This window comes from Cydia amplana, chromosome 10 (assembly GCF_948474715.1).
Source record: "Cydia amplana chromosome 10, ilCydAmpl1.1, whole genome shotgun sequence".
Lineage (NCBI taxonomy): Eukaryota > Metazoa > Arthropoda > Insecta > Lepidoptera > Tortricidae > Cydia > Cydia amplana.
The window spans coordinates 4,157,314-4,177,518 of NC_086078.1; the positions used below are offsets into that span (position 1 = coordinate 4,157,314).

At 38.7% G+C, this 20,205-nt stretch overlaps 2 protein-coding genes across 3 annotated transcripts in view; one reads left to right on the forward strand and one right to left on the reverse strand.

Moving 5' to 3' along the window:
• LOC134651343 (serine proteinase stubble-like) overlaps positions 1-20,205 on the reverse strand; it is a 229,330-nt gene that overhangs the window by 186,033 nt on the left and 23,092 nt on the right. For both annotated transcript variants that reach the window (XM_063506418.1, XM_063506417.1), the window contains exon 2: positions 5,362-5,441. In XM_063506418.1, coding sequence (XP_063362488.1) covers positions 5,362-5,380 — 19 coding nt within the window. In that variant the 5' untranslated portion in view covers positions 5,381-5,441. The remainder of the gene's footprint in view (positions 1-5,361; positions 5,442-20,205) is intronic.
• The window catches only part of LOC134651460 (acylphosphatase-2-like), a 199,337-nt gene that overhangs the window by 38,109 nt on the left and 141,023 nt on the right, over positions 1-20,205 (forward strand). The gene's annotated exons all lie outside the window — the stretch shown is intronic.

The following is a 20,205-nucleotide window of genomic DNA, read 5'->3' on the forward strand; positions in this document are numbered from 1 at the left end:
TTTTTTTCTTGTTTTGCTCTATTTTTTGTTGATGGTGCGGAACCCTCCGTGCGCGAGTCCGACTCGCACTTGGCCGGTTTTTAAATCAAGCAACGCAATAGCGTGGCAATTTAATTGTGTTTTAACCAATTTCCAAAAAGGCGGAAGGAAGACATTTGCTTTCTGTTCTTTATGGGGGTAAATACTTATGATATATCATATTATAATTTGTCAGTGGTTTCTGTACAGGTTTTTAGAAATAATTAACTTCACTTGATTACAAATTGGTAAGGTACTTAAGTGATTATAAAATATATTCCCTTAATTCCTTTTACCTAGATCCCATCATTGGGACTGTATTTGACAAAAAATGGGACCAACTTAGACCTATATACTTTTGAACAAAAAATCTGTTCAAATATATTATGACGAGGTTCTGAGGCAAGAAACAAAAAATAATAATAGGTACGATCAAATTGATAACCTTCTTCTTTTTATGAAGTCGGTTAAAAATAAGACTTCAATATACACAAAATTAGTCAGTCTTAACTATTCTATAAAAAACCTAAACTCACTCTCAGAAATATGTCGTCACTGCCCATATGCGCCAAGCCTTACTACAACCTACTATTATATTGTTCGTGTGTTTTCACTTTTTATTAGGGCTGTTCCGTTGCTATCAGCCATTATTATGTCTTACAATAATCGTGTAACACACGTGCCGGCGTGGACAGGCGGCCGGAACGGAAAGTATTGTGATGGACGAATTTGCCCTTAAATACACTTTCTCTGTAACCTTATGGTAGTTATGGTGCGTCCAGACAGCGAATACGCGGCAAGTTTGTTTTATATTGCGCTTTTTATGTGAGCCTTGCCTTGTGAGGAAAATTAAAATGTTTAATAACAATAAGTAGGTAAATAGATTTCGATTAAGCACTTACAATATGTGTTGTCGAATATGAAAACATTTATTTGCAAGAATACAGTCAAGTGGATGTTTTCAAATACATTTCATACACGTAGAACAGTGTATTCAGCCAGCTAATAATGTCATGTGGATATATTACGTGGATATTTTGACGTGATAACGTCTTATAAATCGATGAACACCGGTAGCATGCACGAAAAAGTGTCACGTTGTGGACAGATATCCATGGTAACGCTGTGGATAGATCTCCAGGGTAACGTATAAAAGTATGCAATTTTTCATCAATGTTTTCTTATGACGTTATCACGCAAAATTATCGTCCGTAAACCGACTTTACAGACAACCATATTTTTTTTATTTAAACACAAAACACATTTCATGCAGCCACATGTTACAATTTTAAACATTTTTGCAAAACATTCGTATAAACTGTAATATTTTAACCCTTTCCAACATGTCAGACGCAAACGCGGTTGAAACTCGTTATAAATGTAAAGCTGGGAGTAAAAATATCACGTCATATTTCTCTTCTCCCGACGGACAGACATCTACTAAATGTACATACATGAAATGCACAACTAGACCCTAACTTTTGTACATTAAAAAATGTATGTAAATGTACAAAAGTAACAACTTTACAATAGTATTGTATGTGCATAACTGAGGCGCCCATACATTCGATATTTTCGGTTGATATCTATATAGATACATCACATTTAGTATAAAATCATACATACATGTACCTATAGCACCTGCTAATTGCAAATGATCTACCTACTTGTATGCACTTGATCATAAAACTCATGTTTACAGCCAATGTATGTGTCGCAGTCGGATTGTATAATCCGCCGTATTACATTACGGCTAGCCGTTTTACAAAACAGGGGCGTTTTGAAATGCGGCGGTTCGACGATTAGCCGGATTGAATGCGGCTGAATGAAAATCCGCCGGAATGTATTCGGCGCCATACGTTCTTCAAGACGGCTAGCCGTAATGTAATACAGCGAGTCATTAGCCGCCGCTTTGACAGTTTTTAGTGCCCATTTTTAACACTCGTGGCGCTGCCTGACATAACAACAACAAACTATGAAAAACGCTGGGGTGTCCATCAAATCTGGAGTTCGTCGGACTGTTTCTTTTCAAAAAACATTTCCTTTGCAACTTAACTAGACGGAGCCCCGCTTCGCGGGGCTCCTATTTCTGAGCGGTTTGCCCTTCGGGCATCTGAAGCTACCTAACGAACCTAACCTACCTAGCTATTGATTTAGTGAGACGTCCGTGAAAACATTACACTTTGGGGAAAAAAGCGTAGGTAGGTAAGTACCTAACCAGGTTCGTTAGGTAGCTTCAGATGCCCGAAGGGCAAACCGCCCAGAAATAGGAGCCCCGCGAAGCGGGGCTCCGTCTATTTAAGTTGTGAAGGAAATGTTTTGGAAAAGAAACACATGAAGTGCGGTGGGACCATGGTAAAAATAAATTAAATTGCAAACATTGTCAAACTCCGGTTACGTAGGCGACCGAAAGAATGGTCACTCTACAATTTAAATAGTAGATACGATGCGGCTAAACGTAGGCCGCCTTATTGAAGAACGTATCGTAATGACAATCCGGCTAATCGTCGAACCGCCGCATTTCAAAACGCCCCTGTTTTGTAAAACGGCTAGCCGTAATGTAATACGGCGGATTATACAATCTGACTACGACATATGTACCTATAAAGACGAACTATCCGAGCATGAAAAGTGTTTGAAAGCATGTTTACAGAACCGGTCACAACTACAAGGTATATCGAGTTACCGAAAACGTGTTAGGGTAATTAGGGCAGAAATGATTCGGTAACGGTATCCCTTTGATTTTTGGGAACACTGTTGGAGGGTACTGGGCTGCAATGAGCAAATAAATTAAAATGCAGGTAAGTGTGAATATTCTCGAGGAAACACCTGGATGAGTGACGTTTCAGTCGATTCGATTTAATAAGCAGTTCTTTTAAGGACTAAGTGGTCAATTCGAGTTTTAGTTATTAGATCTCGTTCCAATATGCTATTGATCTGTCAGTGTTAAAAGTGAGTTTTTGGATTCGAGTTTTAGTTATTAGATCTCATTGCAATATAATACTGATCTGTCCGTGTCAAGTGACGTTTTTGGTTGAAGGTTGACATAATTCGCAATTCAGCAGGTCCTCTAAAGAAGATTGGAACCATCTCATCCATTCGTCCGTCAGATCCATTTTAGATCAGTATCACATTATAGTGTTGAAATTTGACTGTTCCAAAAACGAGGCAGGTAGTGTTATTAGGAAGAGATAAAACACGAAAAAACGTTCTATAATATGTAAAAAAACATAATGTGAAAAAGCTCTTAGTTGTAATCGCACCAAAATTGATGTGTGGGAGCGTACGATCTTTCATATTTGAGGCATTAAACTCTTTAAACTTCGGACTAAAATTAGAATTATTATAAAGCCAATAAACTTTCATCATATAAAACAAATCACTTTCACTACATGAATAATGTACGCGCGAAAAATGCAAATATTCGCGATGACCGACTGCCCCGGTTGCCAACCCGCATTTAATTACACGTTAGTGTAAGGCCTGAGTGGACGCTCGAGTTGGGCGTGCAGCGGGGCGGGGCGTGCGGCGTGCATGTTAAACAAATGCAAGCGTATAGGATCGGCCTTAGTGCACGCTGCTCAAATCACTTGTGAGCCCGACGCCACGCTGCACGCCCCGCCGAACGCTCCGCTGCGAGCGTCCACTTAGGCCTTACACTTACCCACCGCGCGGGAGCGAGTAATGCGTTTGTTCACAAGTGCTAATTAACTTGCTGTGGATGCAGCGTGAATTTTAAATTGATGTAAAACACCGATCACTTGCCCAATAGATCAGTTAGGCAAGTCGTTCACCACACTGACAATTGTTGCCTGACATCTAGACACGCGGTAGCGTGTCCAGCCAAGTTCAAAGAAAAAGGAACTGGCGACGCAGCAACCGTGTGTAATATTACTCGAACCATTTCGAGCTATTGACAATTCACCGTACATTTTATTATCGGTCAAGGCCATAATCGTTTCACGCTAAGTATGTACCGTCGTTACGGGGTAGGTACCCAGAAATGTATAAGAAATTGTCAGTGTAATATTTAAAACTATCGCGTTTTGAACACATATTAACTCACAACAACACATATTATTAGCTTTTCGTCGGGCAGTTGCACAAATCTCTGTTTTGACATTTTGCTGGGGCATCAGTTAGCCGCGACCACGACCAGTGAAACCTGTCTCGAAACGTCGGAAAATAAAGGTAATAAACTAATGAAATAAATTTCGCGTTAGACCCGTCTATTAATGTGAGTTAATATAAATTGTAAGTGTCGGGTGTCAATTGTCAAGTTGGTGAAATAGGCGCCAGAACGGCCATTGTCGTGAAAACTTCTGCTGCCAGTTATACAAGCAACGTACGGTCTGATTCGGACTTTGAGATACGTCAAACATTTGTTAAAGATACGATATGGATCGGATTAGTGAAAAGTGACGTTTTTGTCAAAAATAGTCATAGCCAGGGCGGCACCACAGTCATTCATACACGCATACACAAAGCAAACTGTAATTTTAATGTAGTAAAAGAGCGCCTATTTACGTGCGGTTTTTATAAGAATGCTGTATGAAACGGAGTCTATGGATGGTACTCTATGCCGTAAAAGGGGATATCATTTTATTTTTAAGTGCGCGTGATGATTATCCATTTATTTTGTAAGTACCAAGTAAATAAGTGGTTTTCGTTATTGGTATGTACTTAATTAAGGAAGTGAAAATGTATAAAGTTTATAGCGAAATTTAATATCGCTCGATGCCTAAGATGTGCAAAACAATGTATTTTTTTAACGATGTGGTAATGCTGTTACGCATATCCGCTGTCGGGGGTTATGTGGGACTCCCATCTCCCATTCCTTTCTCTTAGCGAGAAAAGGTGGGAGACGTCCTACCCACTAAACCCACATCGGCTTTACCCGCATTGCCGTATGGTGACGCCATGGGATCGCTAACATTCCGCCATGACGCATGACCGAAACCCTAGGCCAGCATTTGTCAAACTATACTGGGTCCCTGGCAACGGGAATGCGTTATTTTTTAGCCACCGTGTAAAGAAAACTAAACGAACGAACTAAATCACTTGGTGTATATGTCGGCGGCCGGTCGTAAGATCAGGCAGATCGTAATGTTCCTGTGTAATGTTTTGACGATAGTGACATTAAACCAATATATAGGTAGGATAGGTTCGTTAGGTTGCTTTAGATGCCCGAAGGGCAAACTGCCCAGAAATAGGAGCCTCAGGGAACGGCTCCGTCGACTCAGGGAACGGGTCAAAGATTTTCACGTTTCACGATATGCCTAGGAATTTCACGATATGCCTGATCTTACGATCGGCCGCCGCCATATACATATAGGTACAAACCTGGTGCGCGGGCATTCATGTGTCGGTCCCGGGCGCTCGCGGCGCATCACCGCACGCGGCGCGCCTGCAACACACGCACCCTGCAACAACAACAACAATCATATAAATAAGATAAGATAAGAAAACATAACAAAAACAACTAGAAATTTAATAACTTTTACATGTTGGTAGGCCAAAGAAGTTGCTCTAGGTATCAGTGGCGGCGCGTCAAACATATCCATAGGCAAGCCGCCTACTTTGGCTTACATATTTCCTTGTAAATTGTAATTGTAAGTTTTTTGATATAGGGCCCAGGGGCCCGTTTCTCAAAAGCTTGTAACTTGTAATACAAGTGTAAGTCCTTTTCTAACAAAACCTGTCAAAAAGTGACATCCGCTTGTATTACAAGTTACAAGCTTTTGAGAAACGGGCCCCTGGGCCCTATATCAAAAAACTTACAATTACAATTTACAAGTGACAAGTTCCAAGATTGTAGATTTAACAAGTTTGTGTACCAGAAAACATAATAAGCGACAAATTTGTATTATTTATTTTTAACACATATGTAAAGACCGTTGCTCAGCGGTGAATGTGTTAAATAAAAATATTAGTCACACTTGAACGAAGATATACGAGTTATTTTTGGCCCATAACTTTTGGACTATAATAAGGTGGTTCACGGTATGTGTATTAACAAAGTTAAAAATGTGAATAACGTTATTTAGCAAACAATCTGCAACGGTTTTGTTCACCAACATTAATCAAAATACTGCAGCCTTTCATGTATAACCACATCATTCATTCTAGGCCTTTAATACTCACTATTCAACTATTTACAATAGATACGTCAATTACTATCATGTAACGTTACCTTTTATAAAAACGCGATTCAATACTTTTCAATGAAAGGACGCAAAAAAGTCATTCATCCTTTAACAGTCTATTTAACAAGGAAGATATACTCATACTCATACTCATACTCATTTATTCATAATATTATTATATATTACACGTCACAATTTTATTTACATGAGATAGATTACTAGGTTGTTTAATGTTACAGAGATTAGATTGTTATTACAGTTTCGGTTATAGTTAAATATGTCAATTAATTTTACAATAGTAAGCGTTATATAAATAAAAATTAAATTTGATCCATGATGTTATGTTGAATATACCTAAATTGAGTCATAATTTCAAATTGTAAAATTCATTCAGGCTATAAAAAGCGTGGGAGAAGAGCCATTTTTTCAATTCCCGCGTAAATGAGTTCGACAATTCTATTAAAGTAATGTCTATGGGCAATTTGTTAAATACTTTTGGGCCCAGTACCTGCATGGTCTTGGAGGACTTAGTCAGTCGGTGGCTGGCAGGGAGTAGGCGTTCTTTGCTTCCTAGACGGGTACGGGTGAGCTTGCTTGTATTAAATGTGTGTCTGTATGTGTGTACGTGTTTGGCAATATTAAAAATGTATTGTGATGGTAGCGTTAGAATGTTGTTATCAATAAAAAGTTGTTTGGCTGGTGATCCTGGTGGGGACATGGATATTATTCTGACCGCACGTTTTTGTAAGACGAACACGCGATGCCATTCTGCTGCTGAACCCCATAGTTCAAGGCCGTAGCACATTGTTGAGTGGAACAGGGAGAAGTAGCTGGTGCGCAGTTGCTTCTGGGGTAGCACGTGAGCTAACCTTCCGAGCGCAAAACATGCACCTGACATAGCATCTATGTGCTTGTCCCATTTAAGGGATGAGTCTAGGGTGACACCGAGAAATTTCGTATTGTGTACTTGTCCGATATTTGTGTCGTCGATCTGAACGTTTAGGGGCTTAGGAGGCTTGCCGCCGAGATTTATGTGTAGGAGTTGTGTTTTTGATAAATTTAGAACTAGGCCGTTATTGGTGAACCAATACTGCATCTGTCTTATATCGTCACTTATGAGTTCTTCCAGACTTTGTACATATTAACATGTTATCGCCTTTAGATTTGAGATTAAGATCATTGCACCTTATTCTATAGTAATAAGGCCATGTTTTGATGTTAATTTGGGCACACACGGTACATGTTTCATATAACTATATTAACTAATGTCGATACAAAAGTTTTAAACCAATACCAGTTGTCAATATGTAATGGCCTAATGGCTCGTTTAAAAAACCAAAGTACGGCATAACTATACCGTACTTTAACTAAAATATCTGGGAGGCCGAGCTTTGCTCGGAAAACATATAAAAACTCGAAAATGCGCGTTTTCTCAGACATAAAACCTAGCTAGATCGATTTTTCGCCCCCAAAACCCCCATATCATCGAAATCGTTAGAGCCGTTCCCGAGATCCCCGAAATATATATACATATAAATAAATAAATATGCAAGAATTGCTCGTTTAAAGGTATTAGATAGATATACAATTAACAACAACAGTCGGATTAGGATTAGTACAACGTAATCCATATTCCAATTGGTATTCAAAAAAAGTTCAAGATTTTTAGTGCAAACACTCATAACGGCACTCGACATACATTTATTTGTATCACTACTTTTATACATTATATAGCATTTTCATCTGATTTATAACACGCATATTAAGCCTATTAAATAAATTCGTATCATTAGATGCCTCCAGTGTGTTTTTATTAATGACCTTTTTATTTATGCTAATGCATGCTCTTGCCGACAAGCTGCCTGGTTTGATTTTTTACCTGTCAAATTACACAAAGATATTAAAAAATATTTATATTTAAATGTTATTGACAAGTAGCAAGTTTCTAATTTTACCTTTTATAATTAATGGGCGGACGACGGATGCAGTATACGTCAAAATCATGTCAAACGATATACGTAATTAAATAAAATTGGTTTAAATAAGACAACATGATTTTGACGTAAGTATATTGCATCCGTCGTCCGCCCATTAATTATAATCATTACAACTTATAAAACAAAGTCCCCCGCCGCGTCTGTCTGTTTGTGTGTATGTTCGCGATAAACTCAAAAACGATTGAACGGATTTTCATGCGGTTTTAGAATAGAATAGAATAGAATAGAATATAATTTATTCGTTTCGTTCGTTTTCACATATCAATAGAGTGATCTTTGGGGAAGGTTAATTTGTTAAGGTTTTGTGTAACCCGTGAGAAGCCGGGGCGGGGCGGGAGCTAGTAATAAATGATTGTGAATGACCGCTGTCAACGTGGGATTCGAACTCAGCGGCTGTTCCGACGAAATCTACCCAGTGTCTGTAATAATTTGAATGCACCTTACATTTTTTAAATTATAAGTTTTAAATTATGTACGTATGTACCAATTTTTAACAACGTCTAAAATAAAGAAAATAAATTCTAAACGGCACTTAACCAACCTTTCTTTTTACATCGAAACTAAACCGAACCACTCCACCTTAAAGCCGCAAAGTACTAAATTGCACTTTTTAGCGCGACTGTGCTACGCAGAAAGTACAAAGGGGGTCAGCGGCTGCTTTAAAAGCCATTTATTGACCTAGGCCGGGTACAGTCACTGTCAAAAATGTTTTATTAGTATAATGATTGATGGCAAAGAAGCGCACGCGCAACCTGAAAATCGTTAAACATAAGTAAGTTTTACAAAGATAATTATTAAGCTATAGTTTTCGAACCCATATATCCCCCAATTTGAAAAAATAACTGTTTAGGCGAAAACATTATCAGGCTTGATAACTTTTCACAAAATTGGACATTTCAAACTTGGTCACAAAATTCCACAAAAATCGGTTGAATAATGGGATCTGTGGAGATCTATCAACATTATTTTTTATTAACATTCCGCGCATTATTTGTCACAATATGGTCACCTGCTGAAACTGCTTACTTTCCACACTTTTACAATTACGAAAGCTTTACCTAAGCCCTGTGCCAATTGAAAAGAAAAATGTCTACATATTACGACCGAGACTATACTAATAATGGATGAAGGTCTTTCAAAGTCAGACGGTCCCGCAAAACTCTGTAGGTTAAGAGTCACCCGACCCTTATGATGGATCCTCGAACCAGAGGGGCGTATGAAGCAAATTAATGTAAGGGCCACTTGTTCAAGTAGTGTATAATTGAAATATTTCAATATTTTCAGCAGTTTTTATCTTTTACCAAACCAGAGAAGCGTATGAACCAAATAAGGTTTACGATGTAAGTTCAACTTTTTCTAGTAAAGAATTGAAAGGATGAAAATTGAATGGACTTTTTCATCGTACGATGTTAACTTACAGGAATAAACTTTTTATGTCTTCTACTGTCCAATATCTTGGCCCAATGTGCATTGCGTCTCACTCTCTTACTAAGCCAAAATGTGGGATGCAAATACACATTGGACAAAGAAATTGGACAGGTGGAATACCACCCTTAGACATAGGAAGTCCTTCTGGCGGTCTAGCATGAGTTGCGTTCTCGCGCGCGACTCCATACATCTTGCTCCTGCTAGGTATCTATAAAATGTCGTTTAAAATGTGTATTTTTAAATGATTGGCAAAACATGATGCAGTTGCTAACCGTTAGGTTAGGAAATCAAACAAATTATAATTATGTGAAGTTGCCACATGAGCTGGCGCTATCTATAAAAACCTTCAACAGTTGCCAACATCATTTGACCAGTACATATTATTTAGTTTCCCGCCATATTGAGACGGCACGTAACACAGAACTTGGAAGCCATAGAAGTCAAACGTATTAGCGACACATTCCCAAGTTGGGTGATTTCCACTTCGGGACTGATTGAGTTAGTAGTTTCGAGACACCCTGCAATTGTCTTATTATGGTGTTTATATTGCTATCGCTATTGACTTCATGTCTCCTTTTATTTTGAGTGAGGAGCATATTAGCACACGACGGACACGCCAGAGTGTGGAAATTATGTTCGAGTATAAATCGGCGCACGGCATATCTGCAGTCTACATAATATGCATAAACACCTATCTACTTATACAATTATCGTTTATATCCTGAATTGGTAAGCGAAAGCAAGGCGGCCAGTTTCTGCGGTTCCGATTACGACGATTACGTCGGAGGGGTGCTGACCTGCAGCGAGTGTGGCCGCACATTTGCTGCAATATTTGGCTATGTCAGTCACCTGAGACACCTGAGAGCGCACCAGCGACACTCTCAGCGGTAGAAAGCAGACGCTGTGGCCGAAAACGGCCAGGAGATAATGATGATGATATCCTGATAAATGTAAATGTAAATTTTTCGCGAAATTTACATATTTTTGAATAGGGATCCAAATTCTCCATGTCTAAAATTGAAAGAATCCTTTATTTCTTATACGATTTTCCTGAATTTTTGAAGATTTTCCGCAATGTATATTTTTTATCAAAACCATAGAGTTTGCGATAGCAATCCCTTACACAATCAAGACAAAAAGTGAATTTGTACGACCCGTCTGACCCGATACTTGGCTAACAAGTTTTTCCTTTTCGGTGATAGAACAACTTCGCGAGCACCTATTATACAGTTGGATATAGGTACATATATCTTCTAGTTACAATGTAGTAGTACCAAGAATATAATACTAACGTTTTGCCTTTATCTCGTCGACTGAAGGTTCATTTTTGAATGATTTAATAGGATTTGTTTGTGGTAATTTTAAAGTTGAGCAAATCTTGTTGCTGTCATTGTCGCTGTGAATTTTCAGCTTACAAAAAACTGCAATGTACAAGAAAATTTATATTTTCTTATTAGAAATTGAAGAGATCTATAAAGTTAAATTAAGGGACCGAGGTACCTGGGTCCTTGGAGAAATTGCGCTTATTTAAAACTAGCTGTGCCCGCGGCTCCGCCCGCGTGGAATTCGGTCTGTGTCAGTAAGCTAATTCATCCCTAATTTCTCTTTCTCTCCCCTGGAGGCGGAACTTGAAGTAAAGTTGACAGATGGATACGATTAGCGGACTGAAGTCCAGATAAAATATTTTACAATTAGGTAGGTACTTACCACTAAACAAAACTACACTCCAAAACCAATAGTTTTTTTCGCCCTTATTCCAATATTAGACGTGATTTAAACGACACAGAGTTATAGTAGGTGTATAACGGACCCCTGCGTGGGCAGGCGCGATGTGTAGCCAACGCGCCCAATGAGGTGAAGGGGTGATTTCCCCAAGAGTCGGGTCCGAGTCCGGACGGCCGCTGGCGAGGTTGCGGAAGAGTACTTCGGCGTTCCTGGGACCTCGCCTTATAGCAGCGAGGCGGCAACAGAGGGGTTTTAGTGGGTAAACCTGGGGTCTCATTAGCTCACAACAGGGAGTCCCACATAACCATCCCGGCCCGTCCCCGCGCCGGGTGGTATGCTTAAAGCATTTCCCCTCTTAAAAAAAAAAAAAGGTGTATAACGGACAATACAGTACTACTTTTGTATTTTTACGTTCTTGAGTGTACCTATCCAAAACATGTCCATAGCAAATATCATCCAATTCTGTCCTCCAGTCAAATCATTCTGAGCATGAAAAATTAAGATTTATACACATAGAAATCCATACTTCCTAACAAACTTTCGAATTTAGGTCTAATATTATATTAGTTAGAAGTAAGATTACAGGAAAGGAGAATATTATAAATATCAAAAACTTGAGGCCGAGTATTTACACTTTATTTACAGTTATGTTTATGTATGCACAACTAAATATCTACATATATGTATGTACCGGGGATTACTTTTAACAGTGTAAAAAAATGTTTAATTATAAATTGGCCTAAGTCGTAGTCGCTTGGTAGGGTGCCCAGAATGCCATCTTTATTAAAGTAGGGCTTAACCCTTAAAATCGTATTAAAAACGCGAGCGCAGCGAGCGCGAATTTTTTTTGATAGAAAAAAAATTGAGAGATGGGAGTAATGTTGTCAGGGACACAGCCGCAATGGTTTACGTGAAACGTTGGTGTGGATATCTAATGCGAAAGCCGAAGGCCGAGCTCCATGTAGGGCCGAAGGCCCGAAGCGTCCAGGCTGTCAGTACTTAAGCACAGAACAATAGTATCAGTGTCTAAATGCGAAGGCCGAAGGCCGAGCTCCGCGTAGGGCCAAAGGCCCGAAGCGTCCAGGATGTAAGTGTTTAAGTCGTAGTAGTAGTCGCTCGATAGGGTGCCCAGAATGCCACCTTTATCAAATTAGGCTTAACCTTTAAAATCGTATTAAAAACGCGAGCGTAGCGAGCGCGAATTTTTTTTGATAGAAAAAAAATTAGAGAGGCTATGTCAGGGACATAGCCGCAGTGGTTTACGTGAAATTTTGGTGTGGATATCTAATGCGAAAGCCGAAGGCCGAGCTCCGCGTAGGGCCAAAGGCCCGAAGCGTCCAGGATGTCAGTGCTTAAGTCGTAGTAGTAGTCGCTCGGTAGGGTGCCCAGAATGCCATCTTTATCAGATTAGGCTTAACCTTTAAAATTGTATTAAAAACGCGAGCGTAGCGAGCGCGAATTTTTTTGATAGAAAAAAAATTAGAGAGGCTATGTCAGGGACATAGTCGCAGTGGTTTACGTGAAATTTTGGTGTGGATATCTAATGCGAAAGCCGAAGGCCGAGCCATGTAGGGCCGAAGGCCCGAAGCGTCCAGGATGCCAGTGCTTAATCACAGAACAATGGTATCAGTGTCTAAATGCGAAAGCCGAAGGCCGAGCTCCGCTTAGAGCCGAAGGCCCGAAGTGTCAGTCGTAGTAGTAGTCGCTCGGTAGGGTGCCCAGAATGCCACCTTTATCAAAGTAGGCTTAACCTTAAAAGTTAAAAACGCGAGCGTAGCGAGCGCGAATTTTTTTGATAGAAAAAATTGAGAGAGGCTATGTCAGGGACACCGCCGCAATGGTTGAATTTTGGTGTGGATATCTAATGCGAAAGCCGAAGGCCGAGCTCCGCGTAGGGCCGAAGGCCCGAAGCGTCCTGGATGTCAGTGCTTAATCACAGAACAATAGTATAACTGTCTAAGTGCGAAGGCCCAAGGCCGAGCTCCGCGTAGGGAGGAAGGCCCGAAGCGTCCAGGCTGTCAGTGCTTAAACACAGAACAATAGTATTAATGTAGGTTAATGTGTGTGCTGGGCTCTCCAGTACCCGCTGATGCACCGCAGTACTTACCGTCGAGCGCGTCTGTCGTGCGAATCCGCTGAGCGGTCAACCGTTCTTCGCACTGCGTGAACGTCTCCGATTCTTCCTCAGATTCCTGAGACCGTGCTACCTTGTAACCTCAATACGTTGCGAGAATTTCGCGAAAAATTAGTTTTTTTCGGATAGGTATGGTAACGCGTTTAAAATGCAAGTCCCAAATTGTTTGACATTTACAATTACTTAATACCTATTTAAAAACTTTCGCGTTTCGAACACATATTAACTCACATTTATAGACCTATCTCGAAATTTATTTTATTACCTTTATTTACCGACGTTTCGACACAGGTTTCACTGGTCATGGTCGCGGCTAACTGATGTCCCAACAAAATGTCAAAACAGAGATTTGTGCAACTACCCGACGAAAAGTGTATGAAAAAGTTTGGGGTAGACATCATATTTTCAAACCACCCACTTCACATAATGTTAATTATTGTCAATAAACCCGCGATAGACCCGTCTATAAATGTGATTTAATATGTATTTGCAAAGACGTTTGACATTGACTAAGAAAAATGTTGTTTTTTTTACAAAGTACATTCACAAAAAAAAAGTGTGCACCACTTTCTTAAGTTAGCGCCATAAGATTCAGGTGCAAACATAACTTAATTGAGTGTAGTGGCCACCCCCCCTTTTAGGGGTTGAATTTTTCTAGCCTAAAATAGGGCCTGGGAGTTTCTTGACAGATTAGTAAAGTTTGCATCAAAATCCGTTCAGCCGTTTTCACGTGATGCGCGGTCAAATAAACAGACAAACAGATAAACAGATAAACAGACAAACAGACAAAAATTCTAAAAACTGTTGGAACGTGTTCTGTTATCGATTCTAAGTATCCCCAACCAACTTTTTTTCGAATATCTTCCATGTACAGACTTTCGACCCTCTTCAGCTTTATTATATGTATAGATTAAAAAAATACGAAAAATTTAAAAGACGTCGACAACTTAGTTGCAATAGGTATAAGTATGTGTAGGCGCATGAAGCCCACCTCACCGTTCGCAAGTTAACTTATTGGTTACATACATTTTATTTTATTTTATTACAATGTAAGCACATACAAAGTATTCGGGTAATTCTGACTACTTCAAAATGTCGGCTAGTTCCGAGAATCTGCATAATTCCGTTTTTGCAATAATTAAGTACCCAACATTTACTATACTTTTCGGAATTTACGGAATAATACCTACAGCTTATGTATGTACACATTTGTCACAGTGACAATCAATATGAATGACACTAAAGATATCATATTATTATACCTACGAACTGGTACAGATTCCTTGACCGTACAATGCATGTTACGTCTGCCGTAACACACAGATATCACAATGCCCGCGATACACCACACAATTAGCGCGCGATAAGCATCTATGATTGCGGCCTACAATCCCGGCGATTTCAATTATTCCGGCACAGAGGGCGAGCGCGCGCTTAGATAACTGTACGTGACACTCATTAATACGAGCGCCGCTAGGGTTGCCACTCAACGATATCATGTTACTGGAAAACTACAGAAACGGCAGCGACTAAGGAACTAAAATTATAAACTGAAATATATATGTCAAATATAAAATAAAAATTTACCAAGGCATCCAGTGCCCAGGGATGATGGGCAAAGACATTTATGTGCCTAATGGCAGGGTCACCGAGATAGTCCTAATAATATATTATTCAAAAATAAAACTACACTAAAGTAAACTAAATCTAAAAAAGCGGCCAAGTGCGAGTCGGACTCGCCCATGAAGGGTTCCGTATTTAGGCGATTTAAGACGTATAAAAAAAAACTACTTACTAGATCTCGTTCAAACCAATTTTCGGTGGAAGTTTACATGGTAATACATCATATATTTTTTTTAGTTTTATCCTTCTCTTATTTTAGAAGTTACAGGGGGGGGGGGACACACATTTTACCACTTTGGAAGTGTCTCTCGCGCAAACTATTCAGTTTAGAAAAAAATGATATTAGAAACCTCAATATCATTTTTGAAGACCTATCCATAGATACCCCACACGTATGGGTTTGATAAAAAAAAAAATTTGAGTTTCAGTTCGAAGTATGGGGAACTCCAAAAATGTATTGTTTTTTTTTCTATTTTTGTGTGAAAATCTTAATGCGGTTCACAGAATACATCTACTTACCAAGTTTCAACAGTATAGTTCTTATAGTTTCGGAGAAAAGTGGCTGTGACATACGGACGGACAGACAGACGGACAGACAGACAGACAGACAGACAGACAGACAGACAGACAGACATGACGAATCTATAAGGGTTCCGTTTTTTGCCTTTTGGCTACGGAACCCTAAAAAGGCCCCTGCGGCAAGGTCCCGTAGATGCTGATGGCTGCGTTACCCCGCTGAACTGCCAGACTGATGCGTTGAGCGAGGTAACTTGCCAGCTCTCTGGTCCCCAGTTGTGTCCCTGAGTCTCTTTGAAAGGTCTCCAAAGATACTCAGAGCGCCAGAACCCCACGGAGCCAGGGTCTCGACTAAGATAATATTTTAAATATTTATACTCGTACAGATTTCGTACCTTGTCACGGTGACAATCAATATGAAAGTCGCTAGAGTTAGACCAAAAAAAGTCTGCAGCGATTTTGATAGCCCACGCAGTGCAAGTGTTATTTTACGTCATACAATTTCATAGAAGTTTGACGTTTAAAATAACACTTGCACTGCGTAGGCTATCAAAATCGCTGCAGACTTTTCTTGGTCTAACTCTAGAGACCTCATACTATTGTCACTGTGACAAGATACAAACTGGGTCCGAAATTAAAATCTTTGACTGTACAAACAAGTTAAATTAAAAAAATCTTTGACTGTACGTTACGAGTCACAAAATAACGTGAGCAATCTTCCGACCTTGACAATCAAAATAAAATCGTTCACTTTTTTCTCCTTCTCCAAACAGATATTTTTGACCTTAACTGTGCACGACGAGTGCTCTACTCGTCTTATTGTAACGCTTCAACTACATTGTGCAGCAAAAAAGATGCTAGACGGCTATATGGGACATCTTTTAAACGAAAATGTAGGGTTGTCACGGCGAAAATTTTATATTTGAGCTTTAGAATTCCGTGATAAATTCCTTATTTATGTAAGTTTTTAATACTCATTTAAAAAAAATTCACATGCACGTGTTTGAATGCGGCGTGTTTTAGGTTCTTATTTTTATATTATTTACATGTTACGAAAAACAGAAGCTACTAGTACCAACACCCACACTGTTAATTGCATGTTCATCAATGGACCTTATGCCTTTTGTAATAAGGTCCACCGATATAGGAATGTTGCTGTTTGTACAGTAGTAATAGACTGCCAATATTATTAGTACAAAATAATGTCACTATTACACTTGGAGGCGAGGGACATTTTTGAATTGATCTCACGATAATTTGCGCCAGTAATGCGGTGGCGAAAATCATTTATTTTATCAAGGATATTGACAGTAATGCAGCTGCCGTTGACATCCGAATGTCACCTGCACACGCGAAAAACACGCGCCAAGCTTAGGTTCAGTATAAAAAGCAGTTGGCAGCCCTGAGCACACGTCATGGCGCTTGCCACCACTTTGTACGATGTGCTCGGCTAGCTTTTTGCAGGTATATTTTGTAAATACGGTATTAAATAAGCGATTTCGGGTCATTATCGACTCCGATCTCCGCAAACCAATGATCCGAGAGAAAGTCGAGGAAATCTTTAAAATAAACCAAATAGATGAAACGTGCAGAACAATGCAAAAACCAATTTACATCAAATCAGAAGATGAAAATCCACTTAGCGTCGCAAAAAGTTCAATTCATGCAAGAAATTTACAAAGAGAGAGTAAAATTTCATTAAGAAATGCTTCGTGGAAGCCGTTCTGGCCAAATGGATGGAAAGGAAAGAAAATAATCACGCTCTTTCGAGACAATACGTAGGCACTTTGCAGTAATGGCGCGATCCGCGGTGCGAATTATGCTAGTTTTCTCGTGCGACTCACGGGCTGCGCGGACAGCAAACATTAAGAGCCCATCAACGTGCACACTAGCGCCACTGCTAAATAATCGTGATTATTTAAATTTAACGAAATATATTTAAAAAAGGGGGCCGCTACGTACTATATCTTGTATTAAAGTACCTTTTGAATACATCAAACTATAGTATCTATGTTGCTGGATTCGTCAATCTATGCGTCCAAAGTTAAAACGGCCGTTTTTGTTTTGAATTCATAGATTGACGAATCCAGCAACATAGAAACTAGTTTGATGTATTCAAAAGGTACTTTAATACAAGATACAGTACGTAGCGGCCCCCTCTTTTAAATATATTTCGTTAAATTTAAATAATCACGATTATTTAGCAGTGGCGCTAGTGTGCACGTTGATGGGCTCTTAATGGCGTTATTCATAAACGGCTGCTAACTTAATCAGTTGATGATCGTCGTTTGTCCCTATCTGTCGTTATGCCATAGAGAGGAACAAACAAGTCAAACAACGATCATCAACTGATTAAGTTAGCAGCCGTTTATGAATAACGCCATAAAAGGATAGTGGTGACCGCTTCTCTATTCCATACAAACGTAGTCCACATTTTACTCTCTGGATATTGGCATTGTGGAAAATAGTTTTACACGCTTTGATGTACAAACAGCAACACCCCTAACTGTATATCGTTGGACCTTATTATTATTTATTATTTAAGCCATTTATTTGTGTTTAAAGAAACTTTATTTTCTCAAAAAGAAATTTAACATTTCACTTAAATAGAGAAAATACAAGATAAATCATAAAATATGAGTGAGCATGCAGGTTATTAACAAATTAATTAATAACAAATAACTAATTAAAACTAGAACGTGTCATTTACGAGACATTACATATAAAAATAGAAAAATAGAAATAGATTTATTTCCCATCACATAAGTTAATATTTACTAAGTATACTATTGAATTGTTTCATTATCGTTTTCTTGGATAGGAACCCCTGTCTGGGTATAGGCCTCCTCCAGTTTAATCCAGTTTTCTCTGTCTTTAGCTTGGTTTATCCACTCTTTCCCAGCTGTAGCTATGATGGCATCGCTCCATCGCTTACTAGGTCGTGCTTGTCGTCTTTTTCCGCTGGGACCTTTCCATCTCGTTATTTCTGCTGTCCATCGCTTATCGTTGTAGCGTGCTACATGGCCAGCCCATCGCCATTTTAAACATAGACAGTAGTGTAGAGCGTCAATTAATTTTGTCTTCTTTCGTATGGATTCGCTTGACCTTAAATATTACAAATGGCATAAGGTCCACCGATGTACAGTTAACAGTGTGAGCGATGGTATATTCACCAAAACTGCCCCTTCGTTTGACATTATTAAATTTTTGGAATACCTCTTATAAAGATTTGGAGCAAAAAACAAATTCTATACAATTATATATAAATGCTCCTAAGCCTCATAATAATTTAAAATTTTAAATAATAACTGTAGTTAATACATCAAATTGTGTAAATATATTTTCTGTAATGTTAATATCCAGAGAGTAAAATGGGGACTAGGTTTGTATGGAAAGGCGTTTTCGCGCGGACGGCAAACATTAAACATTGTCGACGTAAATGCTGTTTGCTTTGACGCTTATAAGATCGTGTATGCCTAGACCCATAGACTAGGAATCCTCTAGACGGAGTTTAGAGCAATTATTTCATGAAACCGATGCTGCCAAAAATACGGGGGTGCGGGGGGACGAGGTGAGCGAATCCCGTGCCGTGATTGGTCCGTTCAAAGACACGGACCAATCACGGCACTTTGACTCGAAGATGGAGTAAAACTACCGTATATACTGGCAGAGGGGGTAGCGTTACTATGCTCAGTCTAGAGGATGTCTTGTCTGTGTCTAGACCTCTCTCGTGAAGTGCAAAGCAATTAGACGTTTATGAATATTTTCATAGACGAGCTAGTTTGAAGCTTAGGCGGGGAAGTAAATAGTAAATTAACTTTTAGAAGTCTAGAAATTCTAGAATAAATTTGTATGCTAATATTCCTTGCTACATACATATAAAATGCTTTTATGGTATTGATGTATCTGTTAGGTTATATGTATAATTCTTTTTTATGAAGTGCATAATCCCAAAGGACGCAATACTAACTAAAAGTGTTTTTTTTTTATTAAATCCATAGCCAATATTAGGGTAGAATCTGTATTAATTAACCCTTAAATGCATGATTTTTCTGTTTGCCCGAAATTAATATATGTGTTACGTAATTGTTTGCTGATTATGGGAAAAATGGTAAAAAAAAATATAACATCGATTTTCACTGCGAAATCAGTATTAGAAGTTGCATAGGCTAAATCATATTTATGTAAATATATAATTTTCAGTAAGAGATATATGATAAATACTACTATCATCAGAAAGGTACACTATTTGTGATACACCTATGATAGAGTTTTTAAATATAAAATAATTACTAAACCCAAAAAAACATACAATATCACATACTAAAAATCATCAAATTATGATTTTTTTCAAATTTTCTGACATATCGTCTTAAAACGAATGTAATTTTTATAAATTAAAATATTGCGTAAATTTATATAAAAAATTGAAATCGGATTAGTTTTTCTTATGATATCACTCATTGTCATTTATTTTGGATAGCTGCATATTGAGCCACGGACCATCAAATATACGATGCATATATACATCATTATGCATTTAAGGGTTAAAGCACCATGTACAATAACTTATTGCACAGGTGCTTTAATTTATTTTCAATAACAAACGAAACAAGAT